The 18553-nt window shown below is 36.2% G+C and overlaps 1 protein-coding gene across 7 annotated transcripts in view; it reads right to left on the bottom strand.

Annotated features, from left to right (window-relative positions):
- VPS13B (vacuolar protein sorting 13 homolog B) overlaps positions 1–18553 on the bottom strand; it is a 1017676-nt gene that overhangs the window by 159148 nt on the left and 839975 nt on the right. For all 7 annotated transcript variants that reach the window (XM_037803400.1, XM_037803396.1, XM_037803398.1 and 4 more), the window contains 3 exons: positions 11596–11798; positions 8745–8952; positions 7887–8071 (listed from right to left, as the gene is read on the bottom strand). In XM_037803400.1, the coding sequence (XP_037659328.1) occupies positions 7887–8071; positions 8745–8952; positions 11596–11798 (596 nt within the window). The remainder of the gene's footprint in view (positions 1–7886; positions 8072–8744; positions 8953–11595; positions 11799–18553) is intronic.

The raw sequence follows: 18553 nt of genomic DNA, 5'->3' as shown, positions 1-18553 counted from the left end.
CTGTGTCTATGGAAAAGATGGTGTATCTTTTAGCAGCTATTCTCAGTAGGTGAAACCACTCCATTAATCATAAGCAGAGCCAGCATTCTTAACAATTATTATGACATTTACACAGACTATAAACACAAAATGTCCTTCTCAGAAAACAGGGCTTTCTTGGCCTTACACAGTAGAATCCAGAGTCTTTGATAGATTGTTAGGATAATAACCATAGCAGTAACTACTAATTGAGCGGGTATGATAACAATTTATTGAGCCTTTATGTAAGGCAGTATGCTAGGTGCTTTACATACATTATCCCTATTCCTCACAAGTCTTCAAGGTAGGGAAAGTAAAGCATTGTTTGGAAAGGTTGTGACACACTGCATAGCAGAGATGTCATCTGGGAACAGCAGGAAGAGGGCATTTAGCTTGATGGATTTACCATCATTCAAAATCTGGCCCGTGGTCTTGCAGACTCAGAAAATTTCGGTGGTATCCCAGCACTGACTAGACTTAGGAATGCTGATTCATGCTAATGAAGTTCACTAGAGATTGATATATAAACCAGATGCCAAGTTATTAATTTACCATGAGATGTGTAACTGCCAAATAGCCTGGATACTGCTGCTGGCCATATGATACTCTTTCTGTAGATAGACTACATTGGGAGCCTAAGATTAGTAGGTTGCTTATTCGAAACAATTTGAATTTAGACACAGATTTGACAGCTGCTACATTGTCTCCATAAAGGGAATTTAGCTACCAAGTGAACCAGACACTTGGATACCATTTCTTTGGATGCTGCCAGGAGGACCTCTGCCAACAAATGCCCTCTGTGACCCTCTCAGCTTTCCAGAGCTAACTAGTCCTCCTTCTGAAGGAAACATTCTTTCTTTAGCTACCATAATACTAAATCTACTCTTATTTTTTTGAGAGTCCTTTTATTTATCTAAAGTCTATCTTTGGTCTAATTCATTATGCCGTGATTTAATAGTTTAAAGTAAAAAGAGGTTTATTTTCCTTTTTTCCATATTTTTTAATAGGGACATGTGCTATCACTGTCATGTATCACCAACAATAGTACTAACCCCAATTTTCTACATATAGGGGAAAGAACATCGGATTTGGAGTCAGAAAGACCTGGGATGAAATTCTGGCTTCCCCAACTTACAGGTTTCATGATTCACGGGCAATTAACTAACTTCTCCTGGTCTCAGCTTTCCTACTTGTAAAGAGAGAGGATGCCCACCTCATAGGATTCAATGAGATTTGGTGACGTTATAAAGTACCTAGCACAGCGCTGAATGTAAAACACAAAGATGGTCAAAAATGCATGTTGGAACAAAAACAGCATGGATACCAACCATTTAGATTCTCCTTGGTTTCCAAGTATGCAATTTCTTTGCTCCAATTTGGTTTTACTTTGATTTTTAAAAATTAGTTACTTTAATAACTAATTTCCCTGATTTCTGCATTGGATAAACAAAACAAAAGTGAATTGGGCACAACTGCAATGATTTCTTTGGCTTACTATTCTCCTCCTCCACCAAAAATAAACCAATGACACAGCTTGCTTTTGCCTTTTCTCTTCCTGTTACCCTTGTGAAGATATCTTTTAAGGACTCTAGTCATGATTTTTTTCAGATAAGAATTCTGCACCAAATTCTGAAGCTTGATCATTATCTGAGAAAGTGCTATGAAATCATGCCACTTTAATAATTTTTTTTTCTTTTCTCCCCAACTAATTCAAGTTAGCCAAATTACATAATTCCTTTTATACAAATATGTGTCCATCTTACTATATATTCAGTAATTGTATCTTATGAGTTTGTATATGCAATTGTATCCTCTCTTATATAGATCCCCATTGTCTATACATTCTCCATAGAGCAGATATTTACAATTATTTGTTGATAAGAACTCATATGAAGTGGAAATGTTTACTTCCTTTAAAGATATTGACATTTTCTAAAAGTGTAAATCTGCATATAAGGGTCTATTTAACTTTCCAATGTAAAGTTTATGAAACTGTGTTAATATCTCCATACTTTCCTTTTTCTCTGACTTTATCTTGTATGTATTAGTTGTTTCCTGAGTCAGAAAAAGTCCCCACTTCGACTCATATGGTTCAATGCCAAACCCATCTTCTATTTTACCTCTTTAACTTTGCTTCCCATCTGTTTAAATTGTTTCAGTGACCCCAATCCATTCAGTGTTTGTCTTGAATTGTAACGTTCACACATTATGCTTCAAGATCCTTGGGGAAAGATGATATTTAGTTTGGCCCATTTGTCACATGAAGGTATCTATAAATTTAGTGCAACATTTAAATGAAAATAAACAGAGAAACAGAAAGAATACAGTATTGAGGGAACCAGAACAAGTACCCTGACAGATCTGTGTAAGAATTAAAATACCCATTACCAATTTTACTACAAAGAATGGATTTAAGATTATAATCTGAGATCATAGGTATTTCCAAAATGGAATTCTCACTGGGCAGAGTACACAGTAAGATGAGGAGAGGGAACCAAATATGTGCCAGATACAGTGCCAGAAATTTCTTAAATTTAAGTTCACTGACACTGTAGGACATTCCTTCTAGGTTGGTACATTTCTCTATCCTATTGATCCTGATTTTACTGACCTCTAAATATATTACTAACACTTAAAGTTTAAAAGATTGATAAGATTATAAATTGACCACAAAATATACTTTCTTTGCTTTCTGTTAACAATAATTTTAGGGTCTTTATTCAGAACCTATGGTTAGTTTGATTTACTATTATAGACATGTTTTCCATCAAAATTGCAAAATAAATTCCATAGAGTGATATGGTAAGTTTGTTTACGAATCACATTATCATGGAATATGATGGAATATAAACAAATCTGAGGATTCTGTAGTATAACTGAATTTTATAAGGTCAGTTTTCTTATGTAGTAAATGGTCTTGCAGGAGAAGAAAATTCATTCAAACTCAATTCTGTTTATAGAACTAAAACCAAGGAATTAATTTATTTTTGTTAAGAACTAGCCTCTGCTAGATCTCACCAAGAATGTGTATAACATATTTATACTAGGCAGTGTTTGTGGCAGACAATACCACTGAAGCGTAACACATGCATCCTGACATAATTCAGTTTTTAAAACCAAACTCATTCACCAGCCCCATAACATAATGGTAAATAATGTAAAATTCTGAACAACATGAAATAGGAACAAAGACATTCATCTATTCAATGTATTTACTGAGCATCTCTACTGCAGTGGATACAGTAAGAGACATAATGATATGATCTCTTCCTTTGGAAACAGATTCTAAGAGATAGACAAGATACAGACACAGTTAAAAAGTGAGGAATAAGGTCAGAAATAGCATAAAAGTGGTGCTGTGAAGTGCTACAGGACTTCAGAGGAGGGTGGTATTGTGTTTCATGTGACAACCAGGGAAGACTTATGGACTAACTGGCATTCCAGCTGATCTGGAAGAGAGAGCAGGATTTCAGTTGGCAGAGAAGGGAGGGATTGAAATGAAGAGGGAGAGGTATGGAAGTGAGATGTCACAAGCTAGTTTGGGAAATGGCGAATAGGCCAGTTTGACTAGAGTACAGATCATGGGTAGGGGCTGAAAGGGAATGCTGGTTATGCAAGGCCCTCAGGTTCAGCCTAGAAGGGTGACAGAACCACTGATTTTTTTTTTTTTTTTTTTTTGGCCAGGAAAGCAGTACAATTTTTTGTCAGCAAGCAATACCAGTTCCTTTAAGAACTTTGTAGGACAGGCTGGCAGGAGGAGAGATTAAAGGCTGAAATGCCATTGAGGAGGCTCCTTTAGTGGCCCAGATATTTGCATGTGAGAGGAGGGGAGAGAAGGAAACTAATAATTATTGAGAGCTTACTATGTAGAAGACATTTATTTAAGTGCTTCACAATTTCTCTGAAAGAAAGATTAACATTAACTTCAAAGTTCAGTTGAAGAAATTAAGGCTGAAAGAGCTTATTTGCCTAGTGTCACTGAGATAAGTAAAAAGGGCTAGGGGCCCATACCTCAAGCCCATGTTTTCTGTACTACATCAAGCTGATAAAGGGCCCTTCCTTACATAAGCTTCCTGCAATTCAGGGTCAGCTGTTCAGTATTTCAGTCATGCCTCTAGTACAGACCTAGAGATAATCACACATAGCAGGGGAATGATTCTGATAACACAGAGGTTTTCCTTGAAAGCTAAAATCAGGAAGACTCTTCTACCCCTAAGGGCCACAGATGCTTCCCCACTAGACTGTGAGAGCTTCTTAAAAGTGGACGGTGAATTATCTGTCTCTGAATCCCCAAGAGCAAGCACAGAGTCTGGCACTGAAGGTGCAAGAGAAAGCTATCATAATATATCAAAGTTGAGACTCACACTATCTATTTTCTGTTCTCAACAGAAGCTCCAGGAAACAGTATCAATAGTTTGTACTGTTCCAAGATTGAAGCTCAGAGAGTTGTTTCCAAAGCCCTGGGACCAATTCTGCACTTAAAGGTATAGAAGGATTTGACCAGAAGCTCAGCAGCATGGCCTCAGGTCAGCTTGCTGCCAGTTCTGCCCTGTTCTTCCACCTCAGTTGTCAATGCTGGTGTTTTATTCCTTCTCACCAGTGGGGTCAAGCGCTCCCTTTCAACTTCCGATAGCTGCAACCTGTCTTGCTTCAGAGTTCCTTGCTTTGAACTTTGACTACATCTCAGTTCCTTAACTTTCCAACAAGATATGAAATATGGCAGGACCTCTCTGATACCCACCCTCTTCTTGCCGAAACCTGTTATGCTCCCTTCAGGTAGTGTTTTGCCTGCATGCAACTGCCCCAGATGTCCTGGTTCACTCCAGATGGTCTGTGGAGTCATCATATCCCAGCCCCCTCTGTTCTGGCCTGTGCTTCTGCTTGATGAAATGAGTTTTAACAGTGGCTGTCATAGTAATAGTGATGCTATGTGCATCTGCTATGTTCCAGGCACTGTTCTATGCTTTTTACAAATACTGCTTCTTATAATAATCACATTATTATTACCACAATTATATTGATGGAAAAATAAACTAATAAAACAAAACCTGAGGCTGAGAAGTTAAGTTACTTGTCTAAAGTAGACACAGTTTGCAAACTGTGGAGTCAGAATTTGATACCAGGCATTCCAGCTCTAGTTCATTCTGTTAACCACTTCAGCTTCCCTAATGGCAGTGAAGAAGACAAAGAACATGTCACTAGTGAATGTACTCATTATCTCGGGTGTCCTATTTAATATGATTGATATCATAATACCACTAATAATTATCAGACTAGTGTTAATAAATGTATTAACATTTAGCTATAAATGTGAACCCAAAAATCAGCTGGAAAGAACCCTTACAAGATGTATATGAGCAGTATATTTTGCTTAAAAATATTCCAGATGTTCTGTGTGTAGGCAAGTCTAATAAGATCATGGAATTCAGTAATATCGCTTTTTCGCTTAGCAAAAATAACACAAGAATGCTGGCAGACAAGATAATCATGAATACAAACCTGATAGAAGAAAACACAAACCTGAGGAGTTAAGGATCAAAGTACAGATTGTTGACATCTGGCAACTTGGATTGTTCTGCACACTCTAGCTCACTTGACAAATAATGACATATTTCATTGTTATCAATTCAGAAGTTGAACATCTGATTACATTATAACCAGGAATTTAAATAATTAAATAAGAATATAATATCTATGTTAATATCTATATATGGACTACTCCAATTTGTATTACTACTCTGATTTGTTAAGTACAGATTAGCAAGGTCATTGATCATGAAAAAATTTTTGCTGAGTGCCTCTGTGTTCCAGGATCTGCACATCAAGACATACCAGGAGTTTATTTTCTAATGATAGAGAAAGAAAGCTCATAAGCAAGTAACAAATAAATGCATAAAATAATTCTGAGTAGCAATAAGAGCTCTGAATAAAATAAAATAGGGCAAATGTAGAGTGGAATGAAGTAGTGATGGTGAGGTAGCCCAGGATATGACATTGAGCTGGTACCTAATTAACAAAGATTGGGGGAGGGGGAACAGGCAGAGATAGTCAAAGTTTAAGGAAAAGCAAAAGAAATACTCTGAGGCAGTAGGCTCAGGGACAAAAGGGAAGCCACTGTGGCTGGAGAACAAAGGGAAAGACTGGAATAAGATCAAGTCAGAGAGGTGGGCAGGGGCTAGATCATATAGGTCCTTGTAGGCCCTTAGTAAGAGATTTGGAGTTTACTGCAAGTATTAGAAGAAGCCTTCTGTGCCAGTTTGGATATATTATGTCCCCCAGAAAAGCCATGGTCTTTAATGCAATCTTGTGGGGAAGACTTATTAGTCTTTTGATTAGGGTAGAACCTTTTGATTGAGTGTTTCCATGGAGATGCGACTCACCCAACTGTGGGTGAGACCTTTGATTGGGCTATTTCTCTTAAGTACTCTAGTACTCTCTTATGTACTCCAGTGGGGTCTCGCCCATTCATGATGGGTCTTGATTCCCTGGAGTACTTAAGAGAGCCCAAGAGCCAACACAGGTGCTGGCACTTGGAGATGCTTGGGGATGCTAAGCTAAGAGATGAAGCCCAGAGTTTGCCCCAGAGAAGCTAGGAGAGGACCCTCAGATGCTTAGAGAGAAATGCCCTGGGAGAAAGAAGCAAGGATGCACAGGAGCTGAGAGAAAGGAGTGAAGACAGAATCCCAGAGACATTCTGGAGAAAGCCATTTTGAAATACAACGTGGAAGCAAAGGACCAGCAGACGCCAGCCATGTGCCTTCCTGGCTAATGGAGGTATTCTTGACACCTTCAGCGTTTCTTCAGTGAAGGTTCCTCTTGTTGATGCCTTAGTTTGAACACTTATGACCTTAGAACTGTAAATTTGTAACCTAATAAATCCCCTTTATAAAAGCCAATCCATTTCTGGTATTTTGCATAATGGCAGCTCTAACAAACCGGAACACCATCACAGGATTTTTAAGTTAGAGAAGTAATGTGATCTAACTTATATTTTAAAAGATCACTTTAGCTGCTGTTTGGAGAATACATTATAGGGAGCCAAGAATAGAAGCACAGATCCCAACTAGGAAACTTCTGAAGTAGGAAACATGATGGTAGCTTGGACTCAAGTTATACAAGTGAAAACAGAGAAGTAGATGGAATAGGGACATATTTTGGATGTAGAACTGACAGGATCTATTAATGGACTAGACATGGGGAGTCAGGGAAAGAGAGGAATCAGGGAGGACTCCTAGGTTTTGAGTGGATGGCCATGCTACCTAATAATAGGCATAAGAGCAAGGAAGAAACAGATTGTAAGAGAAATTCAGATCAATGGAATATTGATAATTAGAATAATAGTGCTGTGATATTCACAATGAAATTTTACGTTAAACTCAGGGAACTGATAAGTAACAAACTCACCAAATCATAAAAAATAGGATAACTGGTTAGATGGCTTTCCTTTTAGCCTACCTCAAACCTCAAGACCATTTTGAACTCTGGAAATGAAATGAAAATTACATTCATTCATTTCTGGCCTTATTGGGCATATTTCATTTCCTAGAGCAATTCTAGAACTCTGAAGAGTGTAAGCACATGGTAGGCACACAATAAACATGTGGTGAACTGAATGACACTCACTTGTCCCAATAGAGTTAGAGATCATGTAACACATCCACATACTACCAAGAGTAGAACTGACAACTCTTGATACTGCCACATATTATGCATCTGATACCCTTGTTTAAAAATTTCTATTGTAGATTTGTGTATCTGTCTGATACTACTAAATGGAAGAAATACATGTACTCCAGACATTTTTCTTAATATATTATCAGCACTCTCCTGCAATGCTTTTAACTTTAAAATGAATAGTCATTACATACCTGTAGCACATCACCAAGGTCTGCCGTGCTAATATCTGGATCCTCTGTTGTGTTGAAGGGCACAGGTGTTATTCGTACAAGGGTAAGCACTCTAGGTTCTGGATATCTCCATAACATCATCCCTGGACTATCATCAGTTTCATTATAAAACAAGACTTCATAGACACCAGGCAGTTTCAAAGGTTCTATCAAATGAACATATAATTAGTTGCATGCTTTTATTTTATTTTTTTTGATGCCAATTTTAAATAGCTTTATTTAAGACACTGCATTTTCCAGTTACAATACAGTGCTAATATAAAGTGCAATGTTATGTCCTTTCCCTGTGCACATATTCCATAGTCAAGTATTGAGAATGCCCAGGAATTTTCAATAGCAGCTGAACCGCCACAGAATGTGCTACAAATTTGGGTCCTTCAATTTTTTACTGAGGAACAATGCTAAGGTGTGTATGCCAATCAATTTAATCAACCTCTTCAATAGTGGGTCCCGAAGAGGCACCACCAGAAGGAGGTGCTCCCCCACCAGAGAAGCCCCCAGGCATTCCTCCTGGCATGCCTCCTGCATTCTGATACAGCTCAGTAATGATGGGGTTGCAGAGTTGCATGCTTTTAAAGTGGAACATGTTGATTTATTAATGTAAGAACAAAGCAAAAGGATAAGAGGAGAGATTATAAAGAAGCCAGTTGGTCATTTTTATATAGTTTGAGACAGAAAGAAATCAAGAATTTCCCCTTAAGAGAGATTGAATGGTTATATACTACATTTGTATCACAAGTATTAACAATGTACTTTTCAAGTGATCTTGATGTGTTGCCATTTGGTCAACACACAGATACTTAAGCTACTGCTACTCACCAGCATCTTGTATATACTGAAATAGGCCTGTCCGTAGATCATCTGAACTTTGTTCACTTTTAAAGGTCTGATTCTTTTCCATAGGAGATGACACTTGAGGCACTGGTTCAGAAACTTGCATTTCAAAATTTCCTTCTTCATTAAGATATTCATTAAGTAATTCATGCAGAAGAACTAAACAATTCAAATGTTCTTGACCCCAGAAGACCTTTAAAATCACACAAAAAATGTTAGTGGTTTTTAAATATAAACATTTCTTGGGGATAATTAAGTAAAATCATATTTGAATTAATGCAAGACTGTAACTAGGCTCAATTTAATTTTAATAACTAAACTATTAATAATTTCTAAGAAGTAACTGACCTACAGGATGAAATTCTATTACTTGAGTAAATATATAAGAAAAGGAATATCAATTACATCATCTAATGTGTGAATATCAATTTTAAATACTGAATTAATAATGCAATTATTTTGATGTGAAATAATGTTTATAAATTTACTTCTTGTGTTAGCTAAGAGGGAAAACAACACCTATTACTTAAGTCTGAGAGAAGGCACTGAAGATTCTCTAGGCCAAATGTTAATAAAATAATAATAATAACCTTGTGAAATAGCTTCCTATCTTTTGTCAAGAGATTAAATAAACACATCTTGATTATAGGATTCTTTTCTTTGTACTTTTATTCCTCAGAGTAAAAGAAATAGAGCCTATGCTCAATGAACCTGAACTCAGAACACTCTCAACTCCTGTATTTAGTCAGGATGGGCCAACACCCAGGATTCCACAGCCCTGAGAATCAACTGTACAGGAATACAGCAGAGTTTCAAACAAAAGGGCTTGTTATTTCCTTTGACAGAAAAGATCAAGTTTCCTTTTTCTGGATGTGAAGAATATTAGTCAATAACAGAAGCATGACCAAAGTTTAATAATAATGTCAAAGGAAAATATATTTCATAATATTAAAGTTCTCTGAAGATACTAGAAAAAAGCAATACAACTATTAATCCTAAGAGAACTAGATAACACATCAGAGTCGAAAGAAAAGATGGAAGTAGAAAAGAATAGCCTTACACCCTGTGGGTAAGTTTTTTTTTTACAACAACAGTTTTATTCACACACCATACAATCCATCCAAATTGCACAATCAATGACTCTTGGTACAATCACAGAGTTGTGTATTCATCACCCCAATCAGAGAACATTCATTACTGTTCCAAAAAGAAAATTCCCATACCCCCTCCATGCTGTCCCCTTCCCCCCCCATTACTGACACTCAGCACTGGGATAGCACCTTTGTTACAACTGATGAAAGACTATCACAATATTGTTAATTATAGTCCACAGTTTGCTTAAGTTGCATTTTTCTCATATACCACCCCATTTGCGGGTAAGTTTTAAGTCTCAGGCTTAATTTCTGCTCTCTGGACTTAAGAAATGAAAGAAAGGTACATGACACTAAGTCTACTTTTGTTCTCATCAATTTTAAATTATCAAGAGATAGTGGCTTTATAATGTGGAGTTTAATATACTTGGATTTTGCTCGTTTTTAATGTGGAGTTATACTTTGCTGCCTTGGAAAACAAGATAACACAATTAGTATTCTTGATAAAGCAATACAAAACCACATTCTTATTGGTAAATATGTGGAGGTTTCTGACAAGTGCTGAAAATCTCCAAAACAATACAAAGCAGGAAGGTATTAGAATGCTCCTCAAATCTAGCTGTGCATTGTTAAGAAAACTGGTGAAAAGTTGAGGCAATACAACTTTTAGATGAAAACAAAGAAATTCATGTCTAATATGCCTCCATAATTTATAAATTAGTCATTTCAAGATACTATCATTGTGACTCTCTTTTGGATTTGTGTCAAGTCTGGGGGACATCAAATCACGTAAAGATCAGATACAAACCTTCTATCCTAATAGAAAATTATCAAGAAAGAAGTCAGGAACTTCCTTACTTGACCATAAGGAAAATTATAATAGGTTGCAATGTGACTTATGTGTCAAGTGTTAGTAAGCAGACATAATGGTGTCTAAGGAACCTGCTAATAGGAAATGGCCCTTATATATTAATAACTCTGTGCTTCGGAGAGAATACTTTGTAATTAAGGAAGTTCACACCTTTTAAAAAAAAGTTAATAATCCAGCAGTTCCAGTCCTAGGTGTGTGTGTGTGTGCATGTGTGTGTATGTGCACGTGTGTGTAAGAAAAATGAAAACAACTATCCATGAAAAAACTCATACATAAAAGGTTCACAGAAGTATTATTCACAACAGCCAAACTGGAAACCCAAATGCCCATCAACAGAGGAATGGATAAACAAAATGTGGAATATTATTTGGTCATAAAAAGAAATGAAGAACTGATACATGCTACAACATGGATGAACTTTAAAAACATCACGTTTAATGAAAGAACTTGGTCACAAAAAGACCAATAATCTATGATTACATTTATATGAAATGTTGAGAATAGGAAAACCTATGGAGACAGAAAGTAGATTAGTGGTTGCCTAGGGCTGGATGGAAGGCTGGGGGTAAGAGTGAATGACTGCTAGTGAGTACAGGGCTTTTTGGGGGGTGATGAAAATATAATAAAACTGTGGCATTAGTTGCATGATTCTGTGAATATACTAAAAAAACAAACACTGAAATGTACAATTTAAATAGGTTGATTGTATGTGAATTATATCTCAACAGACCTGTCAAAAAAAGCTTAATAACAGAGCAACCCAACAATACCCTTTCTAACCACACCAAGCATTACAATTTTGACAAACAGTTAAAAAAATGCACAGAAGCCTAGTTAAAAAGTTATGAGGAAAACATAGCCAGTCCACACAGACCTGTAGCAGTCCTCCTCTTAAATCAATGGTTATTTTTGGTATGGATTGTTCTGGGCCTGGATTGCCACTGTGTTTACACCATTTAGCTTCCAGATTAGCAGTAGCACAACACGGTCCTATCAGAATCCGACTTCTTTCTCTAAGACTTGTTTTAAGGAGAAAATCATTTATGGTGAGTAGAAATGATGACCCAAGAATCATGCCTGGAAAAAAAAAGACAGAAAGAAACAGTATGCTTGAAGAAAGAACTTTTTTTTTTTTAAAGTAAGTTCATTCATCCAGTGTCAGAATCTTCTTTTTTATAGTTGGCTTTCTACCACACTTTCATGCCATTAATAGAGAATTCCAGTTATGAAGCAGGTACACCTCATTCACATTCCTAATAAAGCAATATTTGCCAAAACATTATGACTTTTTTCATGTGTGAGCATTTAAATTTTATGGATAGAGACTTTTTCATTAAATGGTGCAAGTTTTTCAAACAACTATGTTAAGAATAACAACAGCTGCTTCATTTGTCTATTAACATGATGGGAAAGGGCAATTTTCTGTGATTTCTTTCTTACAGTAACAGAATACAATATATTGCTTTGGTAGGCACTCAAGTTTTTAACTGTTCTGTGTTAAAATGCAAAACAATCAAAATACATAACATGTGTTTTCTAAAAATTTTAGCTTAATCCAAACTTCACACATTACAACCACTTGAAGTTAACAAAGTCTTAAAAAGAGATAGTGTCAGGTTGGAATTATGAGAAAAACTATATGCTATAGTTCAAAGTAAATATACCCAGAAAAGGAATACACTTTAAAATGTAAGTTTTCTTTGAACTTAACCAGGATTGTAGATCAAAAACCTTTTCATAAAACCAATGGCACACTCTAAGATATTTAGATGCAAAATTAGAGTGGTAGGTTAACTTTCTCCCCAAGAAGATCATATTCTGAATTGTCGTTGTGAATATTGAATTTCACTAGACCATGTTTGTAATGCCCATGGCTTATTTTTCTAATGATATTTGATCCTTAAAAAAGATGAAAGATAAAAAATCACCTTAGGCCCACAGTATACATATGTTTCAAAGTAAAGTACCCACATTGAATTTTCAATTCTGTGTAGACTTAAACTTCATACATGTTGTATGCTCCTACTGCAGAAATAGGATACAAAACTTCTAATCCTCCAAAGAAGGCATCACATTCACAAAAGCCTTAGGGATAATACTTTTGTTAAAAATTATCATCATGAAGTCAGTTTCTTAAATTTTGTTATCAAATATATTTTGGCACTGAGATTTCCATTTCATTTACACAATTTTCTTGATGCAAAGCTACATTTAGCACAGGCTACAGAAAAAAAAAAAAAGAAAATAAAATAGAAATTGGCAAAAAGAGAAAAAATACCCAATAATCAAATATAATCTTTATTAACGGAGCTTATAACTTAAGTCATAACTTCCTGACTTAATTGCATTATATTTTCCTGAAATATTTCAAACTTCTCCACAGTCAGTATCTGCTAAAGGAAAAACAACAATTCATTATCCAGAAATTTGTCCTAATGGGAATATAAATGTACAGGGTGAATTCAGTGCAATCATTCAGAAAATGAGCATTAACGGAATGTCAGGATTATATTGTCCTGTATTCTTAAATACAAGCATCTCCATACCACCTATATTGGCATATCTAATTATCTGGTAATCTTAATGTGAATGTCCTATTGGTTCCTCACACACAGAGTATTTCATATCAAAGGCCTTCTAGGTTGCTTATCTTATTTAAGGGTTATCATTAACTCTTCAGGTGCCCAGATTGAAAAATGTTGGGGCCCTTTTTGAGGGTTCTTACCACTTTGGATAAGTTTCCAAGACTTCTCAATTTCTATGTCATTCTATTTGATTCCATTCGGTACAACTCCATTATTTTAAAACATCAGGGAAGACAGACCTTAGTGATCTAAGTGTCTGAAAGTGAAGACCGTATCTTCCAGCTCCAATGGACTGTGACCACCCTGGAGGCAAGGGCCATGTTATTCAGTACAGCACTGGGCACTCAGTAGTTGCTCAGGACATGTCCATTAAATGAGTTGACAGTTTAGAATCTGATCCTATTTTGAGCTGCTTCAACCTGTTTCTTAATTGACTGGGAGATAAAAGTACTTAAATCTTTGCTGTTCTTTATTTTGCATTACAGTATCTAGAACAATAAGGCTGGATGGAAGAGACCTTACAAGTCATCTATTCACTCCAAGTCCCCTTTCTTTAAAAAAAAAAAAAAAAAGAAAGAAAATTTTTAAATAGCTTTAGATCTACAGAAAAGTTACAAAAATACACTGAGTTCTTATATGCCCTTTACCCAGCTATGTAACCATGGTACAATTATTGAAATCAGGAAATTAAGATTGATATAATACCATTAGTCATCCCAGATCTTATTTAAATTTTCCTTTTCCTGTTCCAGGATCAAATTGAATCCCCCCACTGAATTAAGTTGTCAAGTCTCTTTAGTCTCTAATCTGTGACAGATCCTCTAGCTTTCTAAGATATCTTTCATGACCTTGACACTTTTGAAGAGTCCAGGCCAATTATTTTGTAGAATGTCTCTCAATTTGGGTTTAGCTGATGTTTTTTTATGATTAAAATATAATTACGCATTTTGGCAAGAATACTACAGAAGTGATACCCTTCTCATTGCATCATACCAGTAATATGTGTTATTACTGGGAATATTAACTTTGATCATAAGGCTAAAGTGGTGTCTTCCAGTCTTCTCCATTATGAAGTTACTGTATTTCCCTTTGTAAATAATAAATATCTTATGTGGAGATACTGGGAGATAATGAAAATATCCACTTTCTCATCAAACTTTCACCCACTAATGTTAGCATCTATCAATGGTTCTTGCCTGCCAGTAATAATGATTATTACCACGGTGTGTGCATAATGGTGACATCCTACTTCCCTTACTCTTCTATATTTATTAATTGGTATTCTACTATAAAAGAAGAGCTGTGCTTCCTACTCTATTTATTCAATTACTTATTTATGTCAGTATGGACTTAGGAATAGTTATTTTATGGTTTATAATTCAAAACTACCATTTTTTACTGTGTTCCTTAAATTGAACCAGCCTTGGCCATTGAGCGCCCCTTTAAGTTGGTTCCTGTGTCCTTTCAATAGGTTTTTTGAGAACTTCCTTCCTTTCTGGCCTAGTGTTTCAGGCTAATCTTGTATTTTTCCCATCCCATCTCTGGATCAGCCATTTTCCCAAGGAACTTTGGTTTCTTTTGTTGAAGAATGGTAGCCAGAAGCCAAAACTCGTGGGGTAGGTGTGCTCATTGCTACCAGGGTGTCATTGCTTCCAGGTGCTTTCAGCAGACAGGGTTAAGAAGTCTATGTATGTACATTAACCTATGCATACACACATATCTAGATATATTCAGTAAATATATGAAAAACCAAGAAATCATACTAATATCTGATTCCAACCAATACCACTGGGTTGATTCTAGCCTTCTCCCTTTCCTTATCTGTAATCTCTTTCTCTGACAGTAAGAAACCTTCCAAGTCCTCCTTTTTATATGCTTGTTTATATCCACCCTAAATTATCACTTCTGAGGGGTTAAAATTAAAGCAAAAGCCCTAAGACAGACATGAAAAAATACAACTTTGTGGAAATAAAGGTAATAAAAACTAAAAAGACTATCAAAAGGCTGAAAAAATTATCCCTGGAAGGCCCTTTAAGAATGAGCTTGACAACATTTTTTCCTGGTGCATACAAATGAATGCAATTACCTTTCTCACTCGATAGCAACTTTCTTTTATACAAGGATATTTATAAGCTTACAATAAAATCTTACCATTGTAGAAATAACAATACATACAGAATATGGATCTCTTATTTAGTTATTTCTACTATGAAGATCTACGTCAAAATACTGGTATTCAAAATGCTGAAAAACTAGCACTAATAATGACAAAATGTACTTAATTATACCTTAGGTATATTATTCAGAAAGTACTTATCTCTTCTCAAAGAAGAATTTAAGAAGGGTTGATGGAAGGTTCTTCTTAATCCCCCAAAGTTTTACAATTAGAAGCATTTATTAACTAGGGTGAGGACAAAATTTAAAAGCAAAAACAAAAACAAAAACAAAATCCTAGCTGAATTATACCAAGAACAACTACAGAAATGTTGACAGCTTTTGTCCCACTGTGTACATTGTTTTGCACATGAACACACAAACCCTCTTCTTTTTAGCTTGGACAGAGAAAATGTGATGGCCAGAACTCTCAGGAAAGTAAAGGTAGAGGTGGTGACTGAAACTTCAGGAAACTGGCCTACAACTAGGAAGCCAAATACAAATAGGAAGCCAAAGGTCAAGAGAACTCTTAGGAGCCTGGAACATGAGAAAAAAGTGGGTCCGTCTCAGGTGAGCACCAAGAAGGGTAGAAGGAGGCGTGATGTGCCTGCAATACAGCAACTGAGGCAGGCACTTACACAGCTATAGCAATATTCCAGCTACAGCAGAATCCAATGACTGGCTTTCCAGGAAGAAGGCCAGAAGACTGGGAACTTGCCCCATCAGAGATTTTCATGCTGATCCTCCATACAGTTTGATTTGGTTCAGGAAGGGCATGAGATCAAATAGAGACAATGAGATAAAGTGGCTCTTCCTCTTGCTCCCTTAACTTCAAGTTAAAGAGGTTAAAGGTGCAGAAACAGCTGGCAGCTACCATAGAGCTCCAGGCTGAAGTTGTATAATACAGAAAAAAGAAGCCTAATGAAATCTGCCATGCCTAGGGACAGCACTAATCCCGAGCTTTTCACCTGTAAGACTGCTTAAACAAGTTTAGGATAGCTTTCCTGTCATTTGCAATCCAAAGAGTCCGAATAATTAATGGAATTTCCAAGGGTAATTCTCAGTCTTCTCTTCTCCCCCCAAGCTCTTATTTCACTGAACTTCTTTACTTTCATGGCTTTAAGGATAATTTCTGTCCTTATGACAGAATATCCATAACCAGGCCTAATTTTTTTAGACAAGTGCTACTCCCATGTGTCCAACTTTCTATAAAGAATCTGGATACTCTGGATCACTTCCAATTTAATTTTTGATGTATGCACATATTCAGTATTCAAGCAACAGTTACTGGTTATCTACTATATACTAGGGACCTAGGTATACAAAGATAAAGTAAAAATTGGTAATTTTCTTTCACATCAGATTCCACCTTGGCAAATCTCAATTCTGAGATTTCAGTACTTACTAGGGGGAAAAAAAGACAACCATGTACAATACTGGTTCTGTTAATCAAGTGCATGAACTGCTAAACACATGAACACTTCCCTACTGCCATACAAATCCTATGCTTTTTGCTTTCTCTTTATTCATGTTACGTGCTGTCTATTCTTTCAGTCTAAGTATTTAATTAAGTTCCTATGTACAATGCTCTGTTCATTTTCTTCTTTTCTCTTTCATTCTTTCCCCTAATAACTTATTCATCCCTCTACTCTTTCTTTTTCTAATCCTTTTACCATTTGTACTTGCCTATTTATTAGGCCTACGAACACTGACCATGGGGCTGTTTAAACACACAGGTGGCACTGTGAGTTGCAGAAGATGCTAACATTGGCACGAGACATCAAGAACCGGCACTACTGAAGGCATTACGAAGATACATGACCTTATAGATATAAATGTGCCCCACCTGATTCCATTTTGCCCTCTTTCTTGCCAGACACCTACAAGGAAACTGTGCATGGTTCACTTTGAGACTTCCACAAGTAATTCAACTCATCCTACACTACTTATTACACATACTACACTCACCAACCTGCTACGGTTTTGCTCCTCATTGAGGGGATCCAGTTATCTACAGCACTGCAGAAAGGTTCACCCACAAGTATGAGCTTTTATGTTTAAAACAGAATCTCAGTTTTCTTTTGAGGATATCCTGCTACATTTTTGGAAAGCTACAACATAATAGAAAACATGTTCGCTCAATGGTTTTAGTCTTGGTATAAATGACCAGTAATAAGAAATTGTGGTGATCTCTTCATAATAAAATTGTGATGAGTTACAGAAAGGGTCATTTACAGACGGTAAACTAAACTTAATACTTTTGACACAAAATATGAAAATAATCCTTGGGACTCATGACAATGTTCTTAATTCTCTATTGTCCTTTCTTTCACTCTATGAAAGGCTAACCTATAGGACACTTTCCCCTTCATTCATTCATTTATATGTGCTTTATTTCTGTAAGGATACACTGAAACATATGGTGACAATAGCTAATGACAAAATATAGAAATGGGGCATCAGTTTCTATAACAACTCTTGCAAGAATGCTAAAATGCATTGCTGTTACATTTCACTTTTGAAATTCTCTAATTATGCTATGTAATAAAATCATGTACAATACAGTAAAAGTAGGTGATCCTACCTTTCATGTAAGCAATAGGTGGAAATCTGGTTCTGCCTGAGAGGATCGTGTCCTCCCCACACCCCCAGAGACCAGTCAAGTTACTGAAGAAAAATCCTAGGACTCAATACAGAAGGGACTTCATGTACTCCAGACAACCACTGTGTTACAAGCAATTCAACTCGTCACTGCTTTGAAATGTGTTCGTGTGGATGATGGTTCTGGCACGTGCTCAGCTACCCCTCTATAGTTTTATGGTTACTTCCATGGAATCAATCTCAAAACTTCAGGAATGTTTGGGGGCTAAAATAAAATATTGTCATGCAAGTTTCAAAACTCAAAACTATGTTGCTATGGATTAAAACAAAAATATTATTAATTTAAAAAGATGAAAAGGACAGCAGAGTTAGTTTCGTTAAGCTTTCAAAAGTATTTGCTATGATGATGTCCATCTGAAACAGGCTTGTTTTCTCAGATTGGCCTACACTTTCCAAATAACTTGCATGTCTCATGCTTTAAAGCTGGAACAC

The sequence above is a fragment of the Choloepus didactylus genome, chromosome 14 (genome assembly GCF_015220235.1).
Source record: "Choloepus didactylus isolate mChoDid1 chromosome 14, mChoDid1.pri, whole genome shotgun sequence".
Lineage (NCBI taxonomy): Eukaryota > Metazoa > Chordata > Mammalia > Pilosa > Megalonychidae > Choloepus > Choloepus didactylus.
This window is presented reverse-complemented; position numbering and strand designations above follow the sequence as displayed.